Source organism: Populus euphratica, unplaced genomic scaffold (genome assembly GCF_000495115.2).
Source record: "Populus euphratica unplaced genomic scaffold, PopEup_1.0 scaffold31.1, whole genome shotgun sequence".
Classification (NCBI taxonomy): Eukaryota; Viridiplantae; Streptophyta; class Magnoliopsida; order Malpighiales; family Salicaceae; genus Populus; species Populus euphratica.
In genome coordinates, this window is record NW_011499850.1 from 818,831 (window position 1) to 838,732 (window position 19,902).

The 19,902-nt window shown below is 33.1% G+C and overlaps 1 protein-coding gene across 4 annotated transcripts; it reads left to right on the plus strand.

The window, feature by feature from the left end:
- Positions 1-5,827: 5,827 nt before the first annotated feature.
- Positions 5,828-17,689, plus strand: ATLIG4 (DNA ligase IV). 4 transcript variants are annotated; one of them, XM_011019369.1, is made up of 28 exons: positions 5,828-6,237; positions 6,329-6,420; positions 6,926-7,011; positions 7,105-7,241; positions 7,488-7,562; positions 7,695-7,786; positions 8,132-8,203; positions 9,002-9,081; positions 9,212-9,249; positions 9,343-9,349; positions 9,509-9,664; positions 10,502-10,577; positions 11,193-11,317; positions 11,395-11,429; positions 11,658-11,716; positions 11,822-11,905; positions 12,202-12,297; positions 12,399-12,447; positions 12,627-12,714; positions 12,845-13,048; positions 13,268-13,393; positions 13,507-13,606; positions 13,710-13,815; positions 13,955-14,085; positions 14,205-14,366; positions 15,353-15,508; positions 16,162-16,332; positions 16,699-17,689. In XM_011019369.1, exons 1-28 carry the CDS (start codon positions 5,878-5,880, stop codon positions 17,327-17,329), a joined length of 3,594 nt encoding a protein of 1,197 aa, XP_011017671.1. In that variant the 5' UTR covers positions 5,828-5,877; the 3' UTR covers positions 17,330-17,689. The 4 variants fall into 4 exon arrangements, with proteins under 4 accessions (XP_011017671.1, XP_011017670.1, XP_011017672.1 ...); XM_011019368.1 differs by having other exon boundaries at positions 5,830-6,237; positions 16,162-17,689; XM_011019370.1 differs by lacking the exons at positions 5,828-6,237; positions 6,329-6,420; positions 6,926-7,011 and having other exon boundaries at positions 7,151-7,241; positions 8,107-8,203; positions 16,162-17,689.
- The last annotated feature ends 2,213 nt before the right edge of the window (positions 17,690-19,902 follow it).

Here is a 19,902-nt window from a genome sequence, read left to right on the forward strand (position 1 = left end):
CACTCAAAAACCCCAATTTTTTTTAATTCGAGATCCCGAATCAGTTTTTACAACCATGGTGTCAAAGAGTTAGGGTTTAAATTGAGAAAAAATTGACAATTGGGGACATGATATCGATTTGGCCGCAAGAGCATATCCTCTAGTTACATCTACAATACAGTGACAAAATTGACAGGACCTTATCTTTATAAGGGTGGGTTGGAAATCCCACAGCCTTTAAAATTGGATAACCACTGGCGGATGGTTTATGACTTTAGAAATTTCATGATGCATGTGACCTAAGGTTTAGTGGTACAAATATTAGCCAGCTTCTTATGTTATCTTCTTTATCTTTAGAACCACACGATAGAGTTTGAAAAAGAATATATGGTAGCAGATCTTCAAATCATGTCCTTTTCATCGCCATTCATGTCTCCGCTCATTAACAATCCAAGGAACCCAATGGCTTGAGGACATATATAACTTATCTTTTATAGCTTCACGACCAAAAAAAGTTAGAATGATAAATTAAAATCAGGTTTCAAGTAAAAAAGAAGAAGTTTATAAGATTGTTTTTTATTAGTTTTTTATAATAAAATATATAAATACAAAAGAGATAAAAATGTATTTGGTTACATATTTGTTTAAAATTATTAAAAAATAAAATGATATAGCGTTTATATGAAAATTATCTCTTAATTATCATTAAAATTAGTAGAAAAAATATTATTCAAACCTATCATTCAAGTGACAGAGTCGACCATTAATTACTGGTTAATATAAAAGACTTTGGTTTGGTCTGCAAGATACTTAAAATAAAATTCAAATAATTAGGAGATAGTCAATGTTTCAAGGCTTGGAATTAATTAATTAATTAATAATTCGAGCTATAGTGAATTTTCCTTTATATGTATTGGGAGAAAAGAACGACAGGCGGCGAGGAAAAAACAGACAAATGATCTTCTGGGCTGTGGATTAATGAAAGATTGTGACATCGATCCATGGCCGCCGAAGGTCAGTCATGCAAAGTTTCAAGAGAAGAAGAAATGGCCCTTGGTTATACAGAAATAACAAGTGTTAATATTTTAAAAAATAACCATTACTGTATCACCCTTTTAGTTCCTTTTGACACAACCGACCTCAGTTTGAAACGTGATTGGCAGTGTAGACAGACAAAAGAGTACTAAAGCATCTAAAGCAAAAGAAACTGATCCAATTATTTTCAAATGTGCAGACATTATATGTCTCTTAGCCTGTGTCACGAGGACCATCTAGGGCAAAGAATGCATGCACTAGTTGAGGTTCATCGATCGCCATCCTTCTAAAATAGCAATATCTTTAACCATGGCTGCCAGTTTTGCTCGCTTCTATGGAAGCTTACCTTCGATTATCTGAATGGAGGCGGTGTGAATTCATATAATTGATGAATGGATAAATATAACCGATAAAGATGAATAGGAGATATCTTCCGATTTGATATAGTTCTATACATGTGTGTGCAAGAGAGATTTCTTTCAATATATCTCTGAAAAAATCAATTTGTTTATTTTTTTTATGGAAACAATTTGTTTATTTTCTTAATATTACCCAAATTGATTTCATTTCATTCATGTAAAATATTTTTTTTTTAGTTTTTTATTTTCAATTTATCGATTTTTTTTTTTTGTGTTGGAGGGGGGGTGTGGAAACATCTTTCTGTGAAACCTAAATTAATAAAATCAAATACTCTGAATGTCTTGTAATATTTATTGTAATCTTGGTCTTATAATGAAACCTTTGTTTTTTATTGTGGCAGTTGGTATTAAGACTTAATTATTCCTTGTGTGTTTATTAGTGCGTGTTGTTATTGAAAATTGAAGTGCTGGAACCCATTATGAGATAATCCATACTAAGAGTATAAGGATCCACAGTGAGATGATTCGTATACAAAATCATTACTAAGTTTATGACTGATAAGGTTTTGCTTATATAGGATGTTTTTATGGTGGAGAACGTTTCCAATTGAGTTTTGTGAACTTGAAAATGAGTTGTTTTCATTCCAATAAGGTCGGAAGAGTTTCTTTTAGTAAAATAAACATTTTTTTAATTATTTTTATTTTTTCATTTTCAATTTAAGAATTTTTTAAATTTTTTTCTATTTAATATTAATAAGATTTTCTATTTTTTTTCTATATAAAAAGTTGTAGTAGTCTTTTGACAAGTAAAACGTAGTCTTTTGACATGTAAAACTTGGATGGATAAAAAATTAAATAATAAAGGTGCATATAATTATAGTATTCTTCATTTTTTATAATTTTAATTTATAATAAACTTTGTTATCTTTTGTTTCTGGTTACTATCATAACAATAAGTATTCATGAGTTGGATATTTATTGTATTAATTTATATCATATTCATTGCTCATTGGATAAATTTTTTTTTATATCTATATCTTACCTATCAAGTTTTGGATATCCATTATAAAGCCGTATTATATATTAAGACATATAAATGTTCTATATATAATACAAACATATACAATTCATAACATATTTGAGTTGGGTTTTATAATATCTATATTATATCAATTATTTATTGAGTAATTGAACTAAAAACAAATTTCTACGTATTTAAAGTGATTCGGTTTTATATTTAATAATTACATGTTAGATTGTTATATTTAATATTCTATATATAATACAAATGTATGCAACTCATAATGCATTTGAGTTGGGTTTAACAGTATCTATATCATATCAATTATTTATTAAGTAATTTAACTACATTTTTGTTTACTTATTTAAATTAGTTTGGTTTTATATTTATTGGGTACATGTTAGATTGTTATATCTATTGATAATCCATGTATAAATATCTTTATGTTGTGCATAATCTCCTATTCAAAACTAAAATTGGTATAAGCCAAAGCATAAGAGTGGTCATTTTCTATATTTAACAAAGCCTCATCTTAAGCTCCAAACTATTACATTACCATTAAAAAATAAAATTGAGAGGGTCATGTTAGAGTTAGAGCATCTCCATCCCTTTTTAATTCCAAGTATAGATTTCTTTTTTCCTCCGATCCAAGAAAAGCTCTATTCTCCTATAGGAACCAATATCCCCAAAGCGAGTCCACGCAAGAAATAAAACCATCCACCATTCAAACACAAATCCATAGCCCATATGTACTGGACACCAACTGCGCAAGTTTTTTAAGAAACTAACATCTCATCTTTCTTTTTTTTTGAAGAAATAGCACAAATCTTAGAATAAATTGGGCACAGAAAAATATAATTATAGATATTTTTTAAAGAATTTTTTTTAAAATATATTAAAATAATATTTTTTATTTTTTAAAAATTATTTTTAACATTAAGATATTAGAATAATTTAAAAATATCAAAGAATTATTAATTTAAAGTAAAAAATTAAAAAAAATTAAATACTTTTAAAATATAAAAATAAACAAAAATTAATTTATATATTTTTGTGAATGTTGAGCCTGTTTATATGTGTGTGTAAAAATAAAACTAAAAAAGAAAACAGCATTTGCGACGATGTTTTATATGTGCAATGTGAAGTTTGATCTTGACGGAGGACAACCTTCTCCAGTCATGTCAGCACGCACATCAAAGACGCCACTCTTGCATGGGTGCCCTGAAAGCTTCAGGACTGAATTGAATGTGATGTGACATGGTGCAGTCTTGTTTTATTTTAATTTATTATTTTTTAAAATATTCCAGTTATTTTAAAATATTACCAAAATAACACGGTTGATAAATTTAAAGAAATAACACTTTTGTTTATGTTGCAATTGAAAAACATGATTTTTATAACTGGATGTTATTTATAATGGAAAAAACATTTAAAAAATATTAAATGGAAAACAGAGGGAAAAAAACTTTAAAAAACATTAAAATTTTAATTATAACATCACCAATATTTTAAAAGAAAATTCAATGAGATAAGATCAACGATATTAATGTTACGAGGGTCATACCTGCCATCTGAAAATCAATTATAAAAATATTTTTTTCTAATCACAATATATGAAAACTGTCGTGACATATATAAAATTTACTATTTTACACAAATAAATTTAACTGTATTATTTCAGGAGTATCTTTTTAAAAAATATGCTAAAAACCAAAACTAGCCATGTACTTTGCAGTATGTGATGGTTGTGATGCATGTAAGTGTGCCTGTTGTACTTGCGGGCACGGAAGCCGCCGCTGCATTTGCAGAAGCGGTTTCCATTGGTGGACTCGGGAAAAGTGTCCATGCAAAAATGAGTTCAACGACTGCAGATATTCTCTAAACTAAGCTCTGCACTAGTAGCTCTCGCTTGTTCATGAAGTTTCTCGACTCTCCTGTAAGTTTTGCCTCTGGTCTGGTCTGACGTGTCTGGGTTTTGGTTTTGGCTTCAATACCATTAATTTCTGCTTCTACTGTTTTACAAGATCTTTTTGGCTTAAAACTAAAAGGGTTTAATATTTATTGATTTAAAAGAAGTAAGTCAAATTAAGCTGCTAGCTTTCCACTGTCAGCTCGAACTTGATTTACTACTTGTCCGTTGCTTCCATCACTGGCTTAGTGTTCGTTATGAATATGCATTTACAGGTAAAGCTGCTAGCATTTCACTGTCAATGAACTTGACTAAACTGTTGTGTGTAAAGTAATGGCTTGCCAGAAAAAAAGCGATACACAAAAGAATCTGATAATCCATCTGGGTTTATATATATCAAGTGGGAAATCTTGGAGGAGATTCTGCAGTGTGGACTGCTGTGACAAACGGGGTATAAAAGGGTGTCTCTATGTCATGCTTTGAAACAAATCCTTGCACAAGTTGGACTTCTCATATATATATATGCATGCTGCTCGGCTTGCTATGGCATTCCAGAGAGTAAAGCTTCATGCCCGTTTTTCTGTATACTTTGCAAGCCAAAAGGCATCTTTTCTTGTGTTTTTGGCTTTAACCGTAGTACTTTTCATCGCGTAGACAAACCTGTCATGATCTTTTCTTCTTCTTATAATGTGTCCAGCGTCTGTTCTTCGGCTTTAACGGCTCAACTTTCTGATGAGTTCCATATCTAGCTAATTCAAATCCATGTGGAAGCCTGTACATGGCCAGTGGAAGCCATGTTTGGATTTAAACCTAACGATTGTTAATTTACTCTGAAGCTATTGTTATCTCAAAGACTCAGGAACCATTGGTTAACCTGAGTCAATATTAAAATGAATTTATTTTGAATAAAATAAAGAAACTACAACAACATTCTTTTAGATTAAAATTTTTTAAAAAATATTGAAGTTGTTTCATGAATTATATACACTTGAATTTAATTGGATTACTGTCCCAAACCATTAAAAATAAATTTAGTAATTTAGGCCAGGCTCCAAGTTTACAAGTTGGTAATGGGTTAATAATTGTAGGTTTGAAATTGTAATAATAATTATGATTTAAAATATTTTTTATTTAAAAATATATTAAAACTTTAAAAATATTTACACCGTGTTTTTTAAATAAACTCTACATCATTGAGTTGATCTATCAAATTAAATTGGAGATAATAATTGTTATTTATATTATTTTTTATTTAAAATTTTTTTAAATTAATATCCATGGAAAATGATTCAAAAACAAACTTGACTGTAGAGGTTCAAAGTTATTGTTTAAATTATTTTTCAATTTTTTATCTGAAAATACCAAGTTAATATATAAAAAAAGGCATTAATTTCACGAAAATCACTTAAAAAAAAAAGATAACTTCAATCGTATTACCAAATACTACCTACAATGGAACGTCTTCCCCTGCAAGCTAAAATCAATACACGTGTCACTACACCAAATACAAACAAGAAAAACCTCCTCCATATTTAAATGCAAACCTCCAAGAAAAAAAAAAAAAGGGCTTGAAAATGGCTTCCTCTTCCTCTTCGTCGTCAACTGAGCACACGAAATTCTCCATCTTAGTGAGTCTCTTCAACTGGATTTCAAAGGCCAAAACTTCCTCCAGAAAACGCTCTAAATTCCGCAAATTCATCGACACTTTCTGCTCTCCGTCCGATTACTTCTCCGCCGTCCGCTTGATCCTCCCTAACCTCGACCGCGAACGCGGCACTTACGGTCTCAAAGAATCTGTCCTCGCCGTTTCCCTCATTGAAGCACTCGGCATGTCCAGGGATTCCCCTGATGCCTTGAAGTTGATTAATTGGCGTAAAGGTGGCGCCAACGCTACCGGTGCTAATGCCGGCAATTTCTCTCTCGTTGCTGCCGAAGTAAGTAATTTAATAAAATTTAACAAAAAAATTAGTTATTTTGGATGAAAAATAATATATATTTTTTTAATTTTTAATTTTGGTTAAATAGGTGTTGCAGCGGAGGCAGGGAACGGTGTCGGGTGGGTTGACGATTGAGGAGCTGAATGGTTTGCTTGATAAATTGGCATCTAGTGAAAATAGGTATTGAAGTTTGATTCTTTTGGTAATTTTGCTAGGGTTTTGATTGTAGTGTTTTAGATTAGGTGTTGTTGGAAGTGAAAATTAGCCGCTGAGTAAGTAGGCATTGCTGGAGTTATGATGATAATTTTGTTTGTGAATACTGTTAGATTAAGTTTCTTGATAGTAGAAGGCAATGATAGTTTTAGTGAATTGTGGGTGTTGAGAAGAGGGAATTACACTAGTTTTTATGTGATCCGGTTTAGCAAATCAATTGCTGGTTGTGCGTGAATTAGAGCATTGTATCTGCGATAGATTTGATGATCATGAATTGCATTAGACGAAATCAAAACCTTTGTTTTGTTGGCCCCATTAAATTAGTAGTGGTGATTCTTGAATACTTGTGGTGGGAAACAGATTTTTCCCATAGCAGGTTTCACTTGCTGTTGAGAGTTTTTTTTTTTTTTCCTGTAGTGTTTTAGGTACTTGAAGTATTGCTATTTGTTATCTTTGATGATTTTATGATCAGGGGTGAGAAAACTGAAGTACTTGCTGCTTTGATAAACAAGACAAATACACAGGAAATGAAGTGGATTATTATGATTATTCTTAAAGGTAATGATTGGTTTAATACTAGTTTTTGAAAATTGTGTTTTGTTTTCAGGTATGTGAGTTTTTTTGAGGTGTCGTTTTGTAAATACGTTGCAGATTTGAAGTTGGGGATGAGTGAAAAGAGTGTATTTCATGAATTTCACCCGGATGCGGAAGACTTGTTTAATGTTACATGTGACTTAAAATTGGTTTGTGAAAAGCTGAGGGATCGAAATCAAAGGCATAAACGTCAGGTATGTGTTGCTAAACTTTGAAAAAAGTGTCTTGTTCTCACCTTATGTACAGATCACATGTAGGTTATCAATTTGGATTCAAAGACAGTGTGCATTGTGTAAGCATTTTAGGGGATAAGAGAATGTTTTCTATCACTGGCTATCTGATGATTTTCTTGTGTTTTTGGTCAGTCTTGCAACTATCATTATATGTTAATGGCTAGCACCTTGTGGAATTTTGATTTTTCCTTTATTTTTTTGTTTCAGGATATTGAAGTTGGAAAAGCAGTGCGCCCTCAACTAGCAATGAGAGTTAGTGATGCACATGCTGCATGGAAAAAGGTTTTCTTCCAGCATTTTTTTTAAAATTTTTGGATTACATGAATGCATTTGCAATGTGCACATCATTTTTTCTTTAATGTCTTTTTTTTTTTTAAGAACTAGCATCTCATATGCTGTACCTTATTTCTGCAGTTGCATGGGAAGGAAGTGGTGTTGGAATGTAAATTTGATGGTGATCGCATCCAAATACATAAGAATGGTGCGGATGTACACTATTTCTCAAGGTAGGTCTTTTTTTTTTTAATTTCTTTATTTTAAAAAAGTTATGTTGGTAATAGATGCTGCTTATACTTTCACATGTAACACTATTCTCACCTGCTTATTTTGGCATAAGCCTGTAGTTTCCTGACTCTAAGTAAATGTATCTTTGTAGTTCCTAAAACCTGAACTCAAGGTCTACAATATGTCAATACTTTCCCAAGACTAGGAATTTTTCTTCCATTTGAAGTTTTGCAAAACTCAGATCACCGTGAACTTAATAGTTCTTTAAGCTCTATCATGTTGAGAAATGTCAACTGCACACACTTCTGAGTTTGTTTTGTAGATACTCATGCAGGATACTGGTGCAGGAACTTTCTAGATCACTCTGAATATGCTCATGGAATGTCGGACATTATTGTACAAAATGTTTTGGATGAGAGGTAATCCCATCTCTAGTTATTATTGTTTCTTTATGTTGGTTTTTTATGTCTTTTTTTTTATTTTCTTTTGCTCTGTGTGTCCTGCAAGTTGCAAGACACACAGTTAGGCCAAACTATTTTCTAAATGGATGATTTCACTGCAGGCCTTCCTACTCCTCTTCCATGCTTATTAGGATAATATGTCTATGTGTGTGTATTTGAAGCTACCTTTTGTGTATAAAACTTGGAAATATATTTGATATCACTGGCATTATAATTCAAATGCTAGCTAAGTGTTCAAAGATCAACATGACAAGGCAGGACATAGATGCATAATGAATCTTTTTAAGGTGGCATTTGGTATGAGATTAAAAAATATGAGGGTGAATTAATATAGGAGTTATTTCAAGAGCAATTTTAAGGATGTGAAAGTCAGTTTTTAAAGATGTTAGGTATATTCATAAATTGAAGGGTTAAATGTTAGTGGGAAGAGATAAAATATTTAAATTACTAGTAATGATTGGTGAGAGACAATTACAAATTAATTTAGTGCATATTTTGAGACAAAAAATATTTCTGGAGAATAAATTTTAGCCTCCAAAAACACCAATATGGGGATACCTAGTACCTCCTTAATAATTAAAATCCTTTAAAAATTCAACCAAACATGGTTAAATAATATGAAGGTAAAATTTAAACCCCATTTCCCTTGTACCAAATCATTACCTAACATTAGAAAAATTTCAGTATTGCAAGTTTAACCTTGTGAAGTTTAGAAATGTTAGATTCTACTAATTTTCTTTCCTCATAATGTTGTAGGTGTATTCTTGATGGTGAAATGCTGGTCTGGGATACATCTTTGAATCGGTTTGCAGAGTTTGGTTCAAATCAAGAAATAGGTTATTTGACACATTGATTGAAAATTTGCCCCTTTTTTTTCCCTTTTGTTTTGTTGTTTGGGGGGCGGGGGTGTTTGTTTTCATTTCTGGGAGTAATGATCACTTACAGCTACATATTATCTTTTCGCAGCAAAGGCTGCAAGGGATGGGCTTGATAGTGATAGACAGGTTTTTATATCTTCTTTGTTAGTAATTGTTTTCCTTGTTCCTAAATTAGAAATCAGTGGTTAAGATATAACACGCATGTCTTTTCTCTTGCAGTTATGCTGTATCCTTTTTGTCAGACTTGATTTGAAGTTCAGTCCAGTTTCAGCTTTTCTTTCGCTTTGAGATAACAAAATAGTTGTGAGTAACCACATGAATTTATCATCAAAATCACAACTTAAATAATTTAATGGATTCAGTTTACCTTTACATAATTTCCTAGATGTTGCATTTGATATTCTTTATGTTGGAGATACAAGTGTGATTCACCAAACCTTGAAGGAAAGGCATGAGCTGCTCCGTAAAGTTGTCAAGCCAGTGAAGGGTCGTTTAGAGATCTTAGTACCTAATGGGGGTCTTAATGCTCATCGTCTTCTTGGTACACAAACTAACATTGGTATCATTTGTGCATAATTGATGCATTCAATAATATTCTCATGTGATGTAGACTGTAGCATATAAATGAAGTTGTTCAAGCTAAAATTGTTTGATTTTTCTAAGTAAGTTCAGTGACTTGTTTCCTTGGTAGCCTGTGATCATTGCTGGCACTAGCTGTGTCTGCAACTTAGGTAGTGAGTAGAATTTTCTGTAGCAGCTTAGGTAGTGACCTTAGGCATGTGCTGATTCGGACTGTTTGGGCTGGGTCTCTTTGGAGCCCAGACTAAACCAATTAAGTCAAGTTGATTTGACTTATTGGTTTGGTGGGTTTAAATGAATAGGCCTGATGAATGTTTATATATATTATAAATCCAACATGAATAGATTAGATTTCCTCTCCCCCTTTTTTTTCATTTAATAGTTATAAAATCCTGAGTAATGAGTATTAAAAAAACTTTTATATATTATGTTTCCGATTGGTTTTTTCTATATTTGAGTCAAAAAAACTTTTATATATTATGTTTCTGATGGGTTTTTTCCATATTTGAATCCTAATGTCAAGCGTCCTTGGGAGGTTATCAACCCAAGTCAAGTGGATGCTCAACTCCTGGCTAAAGTACTTGCTAGGTGTATCCCCCCCACCCCCCCTCCAAACACCCACTCAGTTTGGCTTAGTATCACTCATGGTTGTTGCTTGTCTGGATACGCAGACTCATTAGGATATGCAGGATACTGTACTGCTTGGCATTTTAACCCTTATAAAATTTTATTATGTGAATGCTTTACGTGATGTCTATTATTATGGATTATTAGTAATTTTCTCACACTAATCATACAGGGGAACCTCATTGTTCGCTTATTGCATATAACGTGGATGGCATTGAGAAATTTTTTAAGGAAACCATTGAAAACAGGTTGGTATTCTCTTTCATTTAATTAATGTTACAAATCTTCTTCTAATAACAACCACTAAATCTGTTAGGTTGGAGTGGCTGTTACTTAGTGTGGACAGCTTGTGCCTTATTTTTAGTGATATTGAAACTTGGGAGTTACTTATGTGCTTCAATCCTTCCATGAACTTGTAATAGTCTCCTGTATCTTCACAAACATGAACTTGCAATTTCCAGCGTGTTTGAGAAAAAGTATTTTGGTGTTATTTAAATAGGAGTTCACCGTAACATTCTGTGCAACTGAAGGTTGTGGGTGTACAGTGCTTCATAATATAGTCAGGAAGGAAAGGAGAAAGAAATTGAAACAAATCCAGACAAACTTGCTTGGAGGGCAAGACTGTATAATTCTTATTGTAGGGAAGCGTTTCATAGTACTTTTTCTAAAATCCTCTTCAAACCAAGAGGATTTTGAATATATATTGACTTTTGAAGGGACAAGATGGCCCCCCACTCCAAAATTTGTTCTTAGAGAGAAACATGTCCATAGCATGTGTATAAATGTGAAACGTTTTTGTTTTTTCCTTTTCTAAGAGTTGTTAATTAAATATTTCTTATTTATTAAATGATGTATGCTCTTAGGGATGAAGGTATTGTATTAAAAGACCTTGGTTCCAAATGGGAACCAAGTGATCGGAGTGGAAAGTGGTTGAAACTGAAGCCTGAGTACATTCGTGCTGGTTCTGACTTAGATGTTCTTATCATAGGTCTGTACTCGTTTCTCTTACTTTTAGTTCCTCTAAAGAAATTGAATGCATTTCACTGTTTATGTATTTGTCGATAGGGGGGTACTATGGTTCTGGACGTCGTGGAGGAGAGGTTTGTTTGCCATCCTTCTTTCTAATTTTTTTCTTCTTTACATGGTTTATCTAGGGAAAAGGAAATATTGAAACCATTTCCTAGTGCAGTGATGGAGGTGTTGAACTGCCATTCGCAGAAAAATGCTGTAGGATAGGATTGTTTCTTCAGCTTCTTTCTTAGGATCCTGTTTGCTATGTGATCTTAATGTTTTGGGCTTCAGAATAAGAATTTTCTTACAAACTGCAGGTGGCTCAATTCTTGTTGGGTCTAGCAGAGCGTCCTGCTTCTAATGCATATCCCAGGCGGTAAGTATTTACCCCTTATCGACAATTTTCTGTAAATATAATTATGTACTAGTTGATATTCTATGTAAAATTCAATGCACATGAAGTCACTCTTTTCTTTTGTAGATTTATCTCCTTTTGCAGAGTGGGCAATGGGCTGTCAGATGAGGAGCTGGATACTGTTGTCTCCAAACTAAAGCCTTATTTGAGGTACTTTTGGAATTCTGAGTTTAAAACATGCTTGTATCACTCACTCAAGAGAAGCATTGCAAAGCTGTGGATGGAACTGAAATTGTCTGACAATAGGATTTACTTTCATCATTACTTGCCATATCCATATAGTCTTTGTTAGGTAGCATGCATTGTCCATTTTTCTAAAGCAAAGGCCTTGCCTATGTAACCTTATAACCCTCTCATATTTGGCAGTTTTTGTCCATCTTTGAGCATCTTGTTGATGCTATCATAAAGATATTTACTTGTATCTTTTCACATGTACTTTTTCTCAGGAAGAATGAATACCCAAAGAACTCACCACCAAGTTTTTATCAAGTTACAAATAATTCAAAAGAGAGACCAGATGTGTGGATTGAAAACCCTGACAAGTAAAATTTCTGTTCTGGTTCCTGTTACATTGGATGGAATATGTATTCTCCCGATATTATTCTGGCCAATAATATTTTTTTCTTGCTCCTAACTTTTGTAGATCAATTATACTTTCCATTACCAGTGATATTCGGACTATAAGTTCTGAGGTATGTGTACCTTTAGTATTTGAGTTCTTCCTAGTTAAGAAGTGTCAAATTTGGTGGTTTTTTTTTTTGGAGAACATAATGCTTTTGTCTTTTGAAAATCATGTTATGCTTCCTTGATCATAACTCCTGCTTATACCTGTCTGATCAAGCCTGAACTCAGTTCACTTTCTGATTTCCAGGTCTTTTCTGCCCCATACAGCTTGAGATTTCCGCGTATTGACAGAGTGAGATATGACAAGCCTTGGCATGAATGTCTTGATGTGCAGTGTAAGGACACATAATGTGTTCAGATTTTCCATGCATCACTGGCGCTGTATAAATTTATTATTTGACCTATTGGACTTGGGTCTAGCTCGCTTAAGTTAGTTTGGTAATTGTTTCCTTTCTCTGACTGCAGCGTTTGTAGAGCTAGTACATTCAAGTAATGGTACCACACAAAAAGGAAAAGGTTACGGAGATGTGCAAGATAGCAAACTGAGACACATAAAATCCTCTAGGAAAGGAGAGAAAAAGAGTCTGTCTGTTGTTCCATCTCATTTAATTCAGACTGATATTTCTGACATCAAGGGGGAAACTTTGATATTTTCAAATATGATGTTTTGTATCCTTCTTCTGGTTGGTACATGCTTTCATTTCTTTGCCTCTTATGACTGACGCCCATTTTGAAATATGATGAAGTAGAAATTCTCTGAACTTTTTCAGTTTGAAAATTTTCACTTTTATGGATTATGCTGCCTTATGCTTTTTAAACCTCCAATGCTCTATTATCAGCTTTTTCCCTTGCTTTTTCCATGTTTGCAACTTTCCTTAACATGTACAGACTTTGTCAATGTGCCTCCATCTAATTCTCTCGAATCCTTGCACAAAATGGTTGCTGAGAATGGGGGAACTTTCTCAATGAATTTAAATAACTCAGTCACCCATTGTATAGCTGCTGAAAGCAAAGGTCTCTCCTCCATCCATTCTCCCTCTCCCTCTCACCACAATCACACACTGTTTGTTTCTCATAAATACCACTTCTTTTGGAGGAGAAAAATAATATAGAGGGGTATGTATCAGGGATTAAATATCAAGCAGCAAAGCTTCACGGAGATATTATTCATTATTCATGGGTCTTGGATTGCTGTTTGCAAAAGAAGCTCCTTCCATTGCAGCCAAAGTGAGTCCTGCCTTCATTTAATTCGTTGCTTAGTGGGTTTTTTTTATTCATTTTGTTGACAAGCTGTGATGGTAATGCTTTTGGCTACACATACCTTTTGAAGGTCCTTCCTTTTTCTCTCTGATGGTTCAAAGAAGAAGTTACACGAAGAAATTGATGAATTTTCTGATTCTTACTACTGGGACCTTGATCTTTCAGACATGAAACAGGTAAAACTGTATTCATTTATTATTTTTTTCACCTTTTTGGACACTTGGAGCATTAATTTCTGATCATATTATGTTGATGTTATAGATACATGGAATTTTGGGAGGATTCAATTTATTTTATTTAATTGATTCTTTCTAGCTTTTGAGCAACATAAATGCATCAGAAGATGCCAAAGCCATAGACGACTTAAAGAAAAAGTACTTTCCAGGGGAAAAATGGTCTCTGTTTCATGGCTGCTGTGTATATTTTCACATTTCAAGAGAGTCTTTGTAAGATTTAATGACTGTTATAACTCAATTAATACATCTTCTTTCCTTTATGTGGTTGAATGCTTTATTATCTGAAGATTTGTTGACTTGTTTTCTTGCAAATTCACTTTTTCTTGAAGAACACCCGATTGGGAATCCTTGTTGGGACTTGCATTTAGGAGGTTGAAACTTGAAATTTTCATGGGTGGTGGCAAAGTCAGCAATAATATTGCTCATGCCACTCATTTGGTGGTCCTGATTGTACCAGCATCTGATGTGGATTTTGGTTTCCTTGTGAAAAGGTACTCCTAAGTTATCGATTGTTTTCCTGCATGATCATGGGTGTTTGGCAGCTGAAACTGTTGGATAACTTGCATTTCCTTTTCACGCGGAATCTTTAACTATAGGTTTGAATGCTATCTAACTTTTTAAAATGGCTAATGTAACTTCATTCATTTTATTTTAGGTCTTTCACTTGAATTCCTTCTAAGTTGGTTTAAAATAAAAATCAATAAAAGGTTTTATTAGTCATTTCAAAAGTCAAACAGTTGGAATAACAAAATTGATAGTTCTTTTGTTTTTTCTATTTTTGTTAAAATAATATTTTAAGAGTGAGCCTATTGGTAGGGTTGCAGCACAACACATTGTGTTACAAAGGGCATAGCCTTTGCTGCATGAATAAAGAAGTAATTTAAGTGGCAATTTCATGTATTATGACTGTCAATTTAAGCTGACAGTCACATTTTTTATTTGATACAGTGGGATCTGATTTGCTAGATTTAGGTGGAAATTGGAAGTGATTATGTTTCTGGGTACTGATTAAATAGACACACAATGACTTCTCTCAGAATGGTCTTTGACAAGTCGAGTTGAATTATTTGTTTTTTAGCTGGTGCATCTTTGCACATGACTCATAACCCATACTCACATGATGTATTGCATGTTTCCAAACCAATTCAACATGATTATTGGAAGCATTTGTTGTGCCACAGCAGATTTCATGGTTTGATCATCTTGTCAGTTTTTTTGTATCTGAAAGATTCAGATATGTCACCGCCGCTATCTCATTTTGGTTGTAGTGTTGCTTCTGTTTTAATTCATTATAGTTCTTAACTTCTTATTACTTAACTCTATGGACTGTTATGGCTGATGAAATTATATAATACAATAGAGTATTGCTAGAAACTTAATCTATGTTGCTGATTATGCAAGTGATTCACACTGTTAAATATTCAAGGAGAAATTTCAATTTTTTGTTTTTAAATAATAATATATATTCTTTCTACAGTTTCACAACTGCAGAGAAACATTTTCTCCTGAATAAGAGGTTGTATGTGATTGGATCTCAATGGTTGGAGGACTCTTTGGAGAGGGGGCAAAAGTTGCCAGAGGATACATATAACTTGAAACCCTCTGGTTTGGAAGAGTCAAACTGCAAAGAAGTGTAAGTGAATATGTACTTTTGCCTTAAAGAATTATAAATATGATATCCTTTTGTCTTATTAAGGATAAATTCAAACACCTAGTCAGAACATCATGCAGCATTTTGTAGTGGTTTGTGAATTGTAAAGTTATAATATTCAAACTCAAATCCAAGTCATAAATTTACTGGAAGACTGCCTGCATCATTTTTCATAGTTTGCTGGGACAATAACTTCACCATTTGCCCATCCTCTCTGGGACTAGTTGCCTGTTAATTGTGGGCAGTTGAATCCTAGCTTTGCTCTGACTTACCTGCTGACCATCTACAATATGAATTGTTTTTTTTTTTTATTCAATTGCATGTAGGCGAGCCACTGTAATTTGTTACTGCTCAACTTTATTCTTTTTTATTTTGGGATTATCATTTTTAACTTAGTGGAAATAGTGATCAAAATGTGGAAAGTTGTCATCATGGTTTCTGAGATGCTGGTTTATGCTTGGTATTGACAATGGTGATAGAACTATCTCTTCCACTTAATATCATAATATATCAGACTTTGGTTGGACCATAACTTGCTCACATTTTCATGCATGCCTCTCCTAAAATTCTTCTATTTTATTTATAAGCAGTGTAACTAACACCGCTCATTCATACTGCCTTTTCTTTTCCTCAAGTGTATGTGACCTAGATATGGAAGAAGCAACTCCCATTTCAGATGGTGCAGAAAATGAGAGATTGCCATCAGTTACTGATAGTGAAGCCAAGGAGAAAGGAAGCAAAGCTGCTTTAAAAGATTCAAATAAACTGGGCTCACTAGAAAAGGAGACAACAAGGAAAAGAGGGAGGCCTGCTGGTGGGAGCATAAAAAAAGGAAAAGTAGGCGCTGGCCAAGCTCGAAGAACACGGGCACGAATAGTAAACAAGCCTGCTAAAATATCCGTAGAAAAATCAGACGACAGCTGTTCTCATGATGATAAAAATGAAGAAAATGATATGAGTGATGGAAATGAAGAAATTCATATAGGGAAGCCTGCTGGTGGGATAACAAAGAAACGAAAAATGGGTGCTGGCCTAGCTCGAAGAACACGTGCATGCATCGTAAACAAGCCTGCTAAAATATCTGAAGAAAAACCAGATGAAAGCTGCTGTCATGATGATAAAAATGAAGAAAACGAAATGAGTGAAGGAAATTATGAAATTCATGGAGGGAGGCCTGCTGGTGGGAGCACAAAGAAGGGAAAGATAGGTGCTGGCCAAGCTCGAAGAACACGGACACGTATAGCAAACAAGCCTGCTAAAATACTTGAAGAGAGATCAGAAGAAAGCTGTTTGCATGATGATGAAATTGAAGAAAACGAAATGAATGAAGAAAATGAAGAAATTCATGGGCCAGTTAGCAAGTACAATCTGGATATCCAACAAACTAAAAAGGTAGAAGATTCAGAATCATCACGGAGAGGTAAGGCAAAGGAGGAGACTGCTGAAGAGAACAGAGATGAAGAGTGGTTAGATAAAGCTCCTGGTGTTGAAATGAGAGAAAGGTATTATAACCAGGTGACTGAGAAGCCTGAGAAACTAGAAGTCATGGTCGATCCAGTTCATGCCATCTTAATGGACATGATTCCAAGCCTTGGTATGAAGAAGGGGGAGACCACAAATCCAACAATTGACAATGAAAAACAAGCTGAAGGTCCCTATGCACAGTCAAGCCTCAGTATGAAGAAGGTGGAAAATACAACTCCAACCCTAGATACCGAAAAGCCAGCTGAAAATCCAAGTTTACTGCCAGTGAAGAAGAAAGTCAGCTACAAAGATCTTGCTGCCAAACTGCTCATGAATTAGCAACTTGAGTGTATTTTGTTGCTTGGTTGCCAATTCTGTATTATATCTTGCAACCTAGGAGGAGGGTAGAAAATCACATTTTAAGCCACTCACTTTTAACTTACCACATCCATGATCCATTCGGGGTCCTTTCCATACCACTTAATTGTATCCGTAGAAGTCATTTTCTCTCTCTCTCAAGATGAGCACTGCGGTATGGTATCTTAGATGTTTGGCCGGACATGATAGATACTGTTTCAAATAGGTGGATTTTGCTTCGGATAATTATTTTATCCGATGAATAATTGATTGCGAATGTTCTTAAACCTGACTTCAAATCTGATTTGAGATGCATGTATGTGCATTATATGCATGTGTACTGTATTTATATATTTTTTTAATAGAGTATTGATAGTAGTAGGAGACAAGTCACTCGTCGCTTGATGTTAAAAAAAAGCAGTAGATGTTCCCTATGCCAAAAAAAATAATATTAAAAAAAGACGGGATAAATGCTTCAATTTTTTTTCCTTTCCATTAATTGTTTCCATTTAAAGAACATTTTTTTGATCTTTGTTGTATTTCTTAAATAAATTGAATTAGTTTTTTTTTTGAATATTGATATTTCTATTTTTTTTTAGTTGCATGAAACTTCAAAGAAATAAGTTTAATTTTTCATGAATTTTTTCTTTTAATCTCATATGTTACATGAATGTGTTTGAATGAAATCTTTATTAAAGTAAAAATGATTTGTTATTAGCAACAACAATTTATTCGCTAAAATAAATAAAAATGTTTGAAGGTGTTCAAAATGCTGGCCATTGCAAAAAACTCTTCGGATCTGTGTGGATTCAGGAAGGTAACCTAAGACCAGGGCAGGGATTCCAAGAAAAATAATATCTGAAGCTGGATGAAGAACATAGGTATCAAAATGAAAGCCATGCTCGTCGACGGGATATTTGGACATGAAGCAGAGTCCATTGAGATGTCCAAAAAGGATCACTTTTGCAACGATCTTCCAAAACCCAAGAAAGGAGCTCTAAGAAATGATAATTTTGATATCATTTTCTTCAGGTTACTTTAGAATTCTGGCTCAATAATATCTAGTCACGAGGGCAGCCTCAAGTTTCAGCCCAGCAGCTATGGAATCAAAGAATTTGCCAGAAATGTAACAGCATTAACGAGAAAAGGTTTTGGTGGCTTAGACTGGGGATACTTTCCATGATAATTAATGAAGCTTGGTGGCGCACTGAACAGGCCTGTCCTTGTTTTCTTTCTTACGTTTTCCTTTCGGCTGTTCAATCAAGCAAACTTTTAGCCTCCGTACAGCAGCAACTTCATTGCGGTGAGGAATCAGATATTACCTTCATCTTTTTTATAGAAAATACAAGAGTACTTTGAAATCTAATATCTTAAAAAAATTTAATAAAATAATACAATACAAAAAATATTAAAAAATATAACAGACTTTCGAGAATAACAAATAATATTCAATTTAATTTATCACTTTTTTAAATTACAAAATTTAAAAAGCACAAGATTTAATAAGGAGAGAGAAAAAAAATAAAAAGGTAAAAGATTTGATATTTTTAGATGTTTTGTTGAGATTTTTTTAATGATATTATTGGTATTATATTAGAATTTTGATGTATTTTTAATATTTTTTATTTATTTGTTTTTTTCTCTTCATAAATTACAAAGAATAGAAATGAGAGAAAATATATAAAAAAACTCTAAAAATACATCAAAGCTTTAATAATGATACTATTAATACTCATGAAAAAATCTCAACACGACAACTTTGATAACAAAACAAATAATAAATAGTGAACTCATAAGAATTGTTTAAATATTTTAAAGTTCACTTACTTTTAAATTATTTATATAACCTATTCCGATCATTAATAATATTTTTTTAATTTTATTTATTTTATTTTATTAATATTTTTTTAACAATATTAATAATATTATCGGTATAATTTCATTCTATTTCTTTTTTTCTTTTATGTTTTTTTTCCTTTTGTATCTCCTAATTAAATCCCATACCTTTTAAATTTTGTAATTTGAAAGAGATGGTATGATACTTATGACCTGTGAATTGTATATGTTATATATCTACTATTGTTAAAATGATATTATTTTTTAAATATTTTTTATACTGTTTTATTTTATTATTATTTCTAGAATTCTTAAAAAAATAAAAACCCAAAATATCACCGACAGCAACCGTACATAAATACAAAACAAACAAGACCACTCACCAAAAACTTGAATTGATGACTCTTCTGTGGTTAAAGTTGAAACAAATTCATGGTTGCTAGGGGTCAGGTCACAGTACCCTACGCATAGGCCGGAAGAGACATTTTCCAGAAAACTCGATTTCATGTCATGTCTTAAAGAGCCTGACTCAGAAGAGAAAATAAGACTAGACTAAAAGAGCATCGTCTCGATGAATATCTGTACTCAGGCTAACATTATTTCTGTAATCTAGTCTGCATAGAGTTCTCTAGGATTTTGAGCAGTTGCTGGTCTTGAAAGAAAATGCATCGTGTGGTGGACTTGAAAAATATCCCCTTGAGCTCCAAACCACAGCCAAC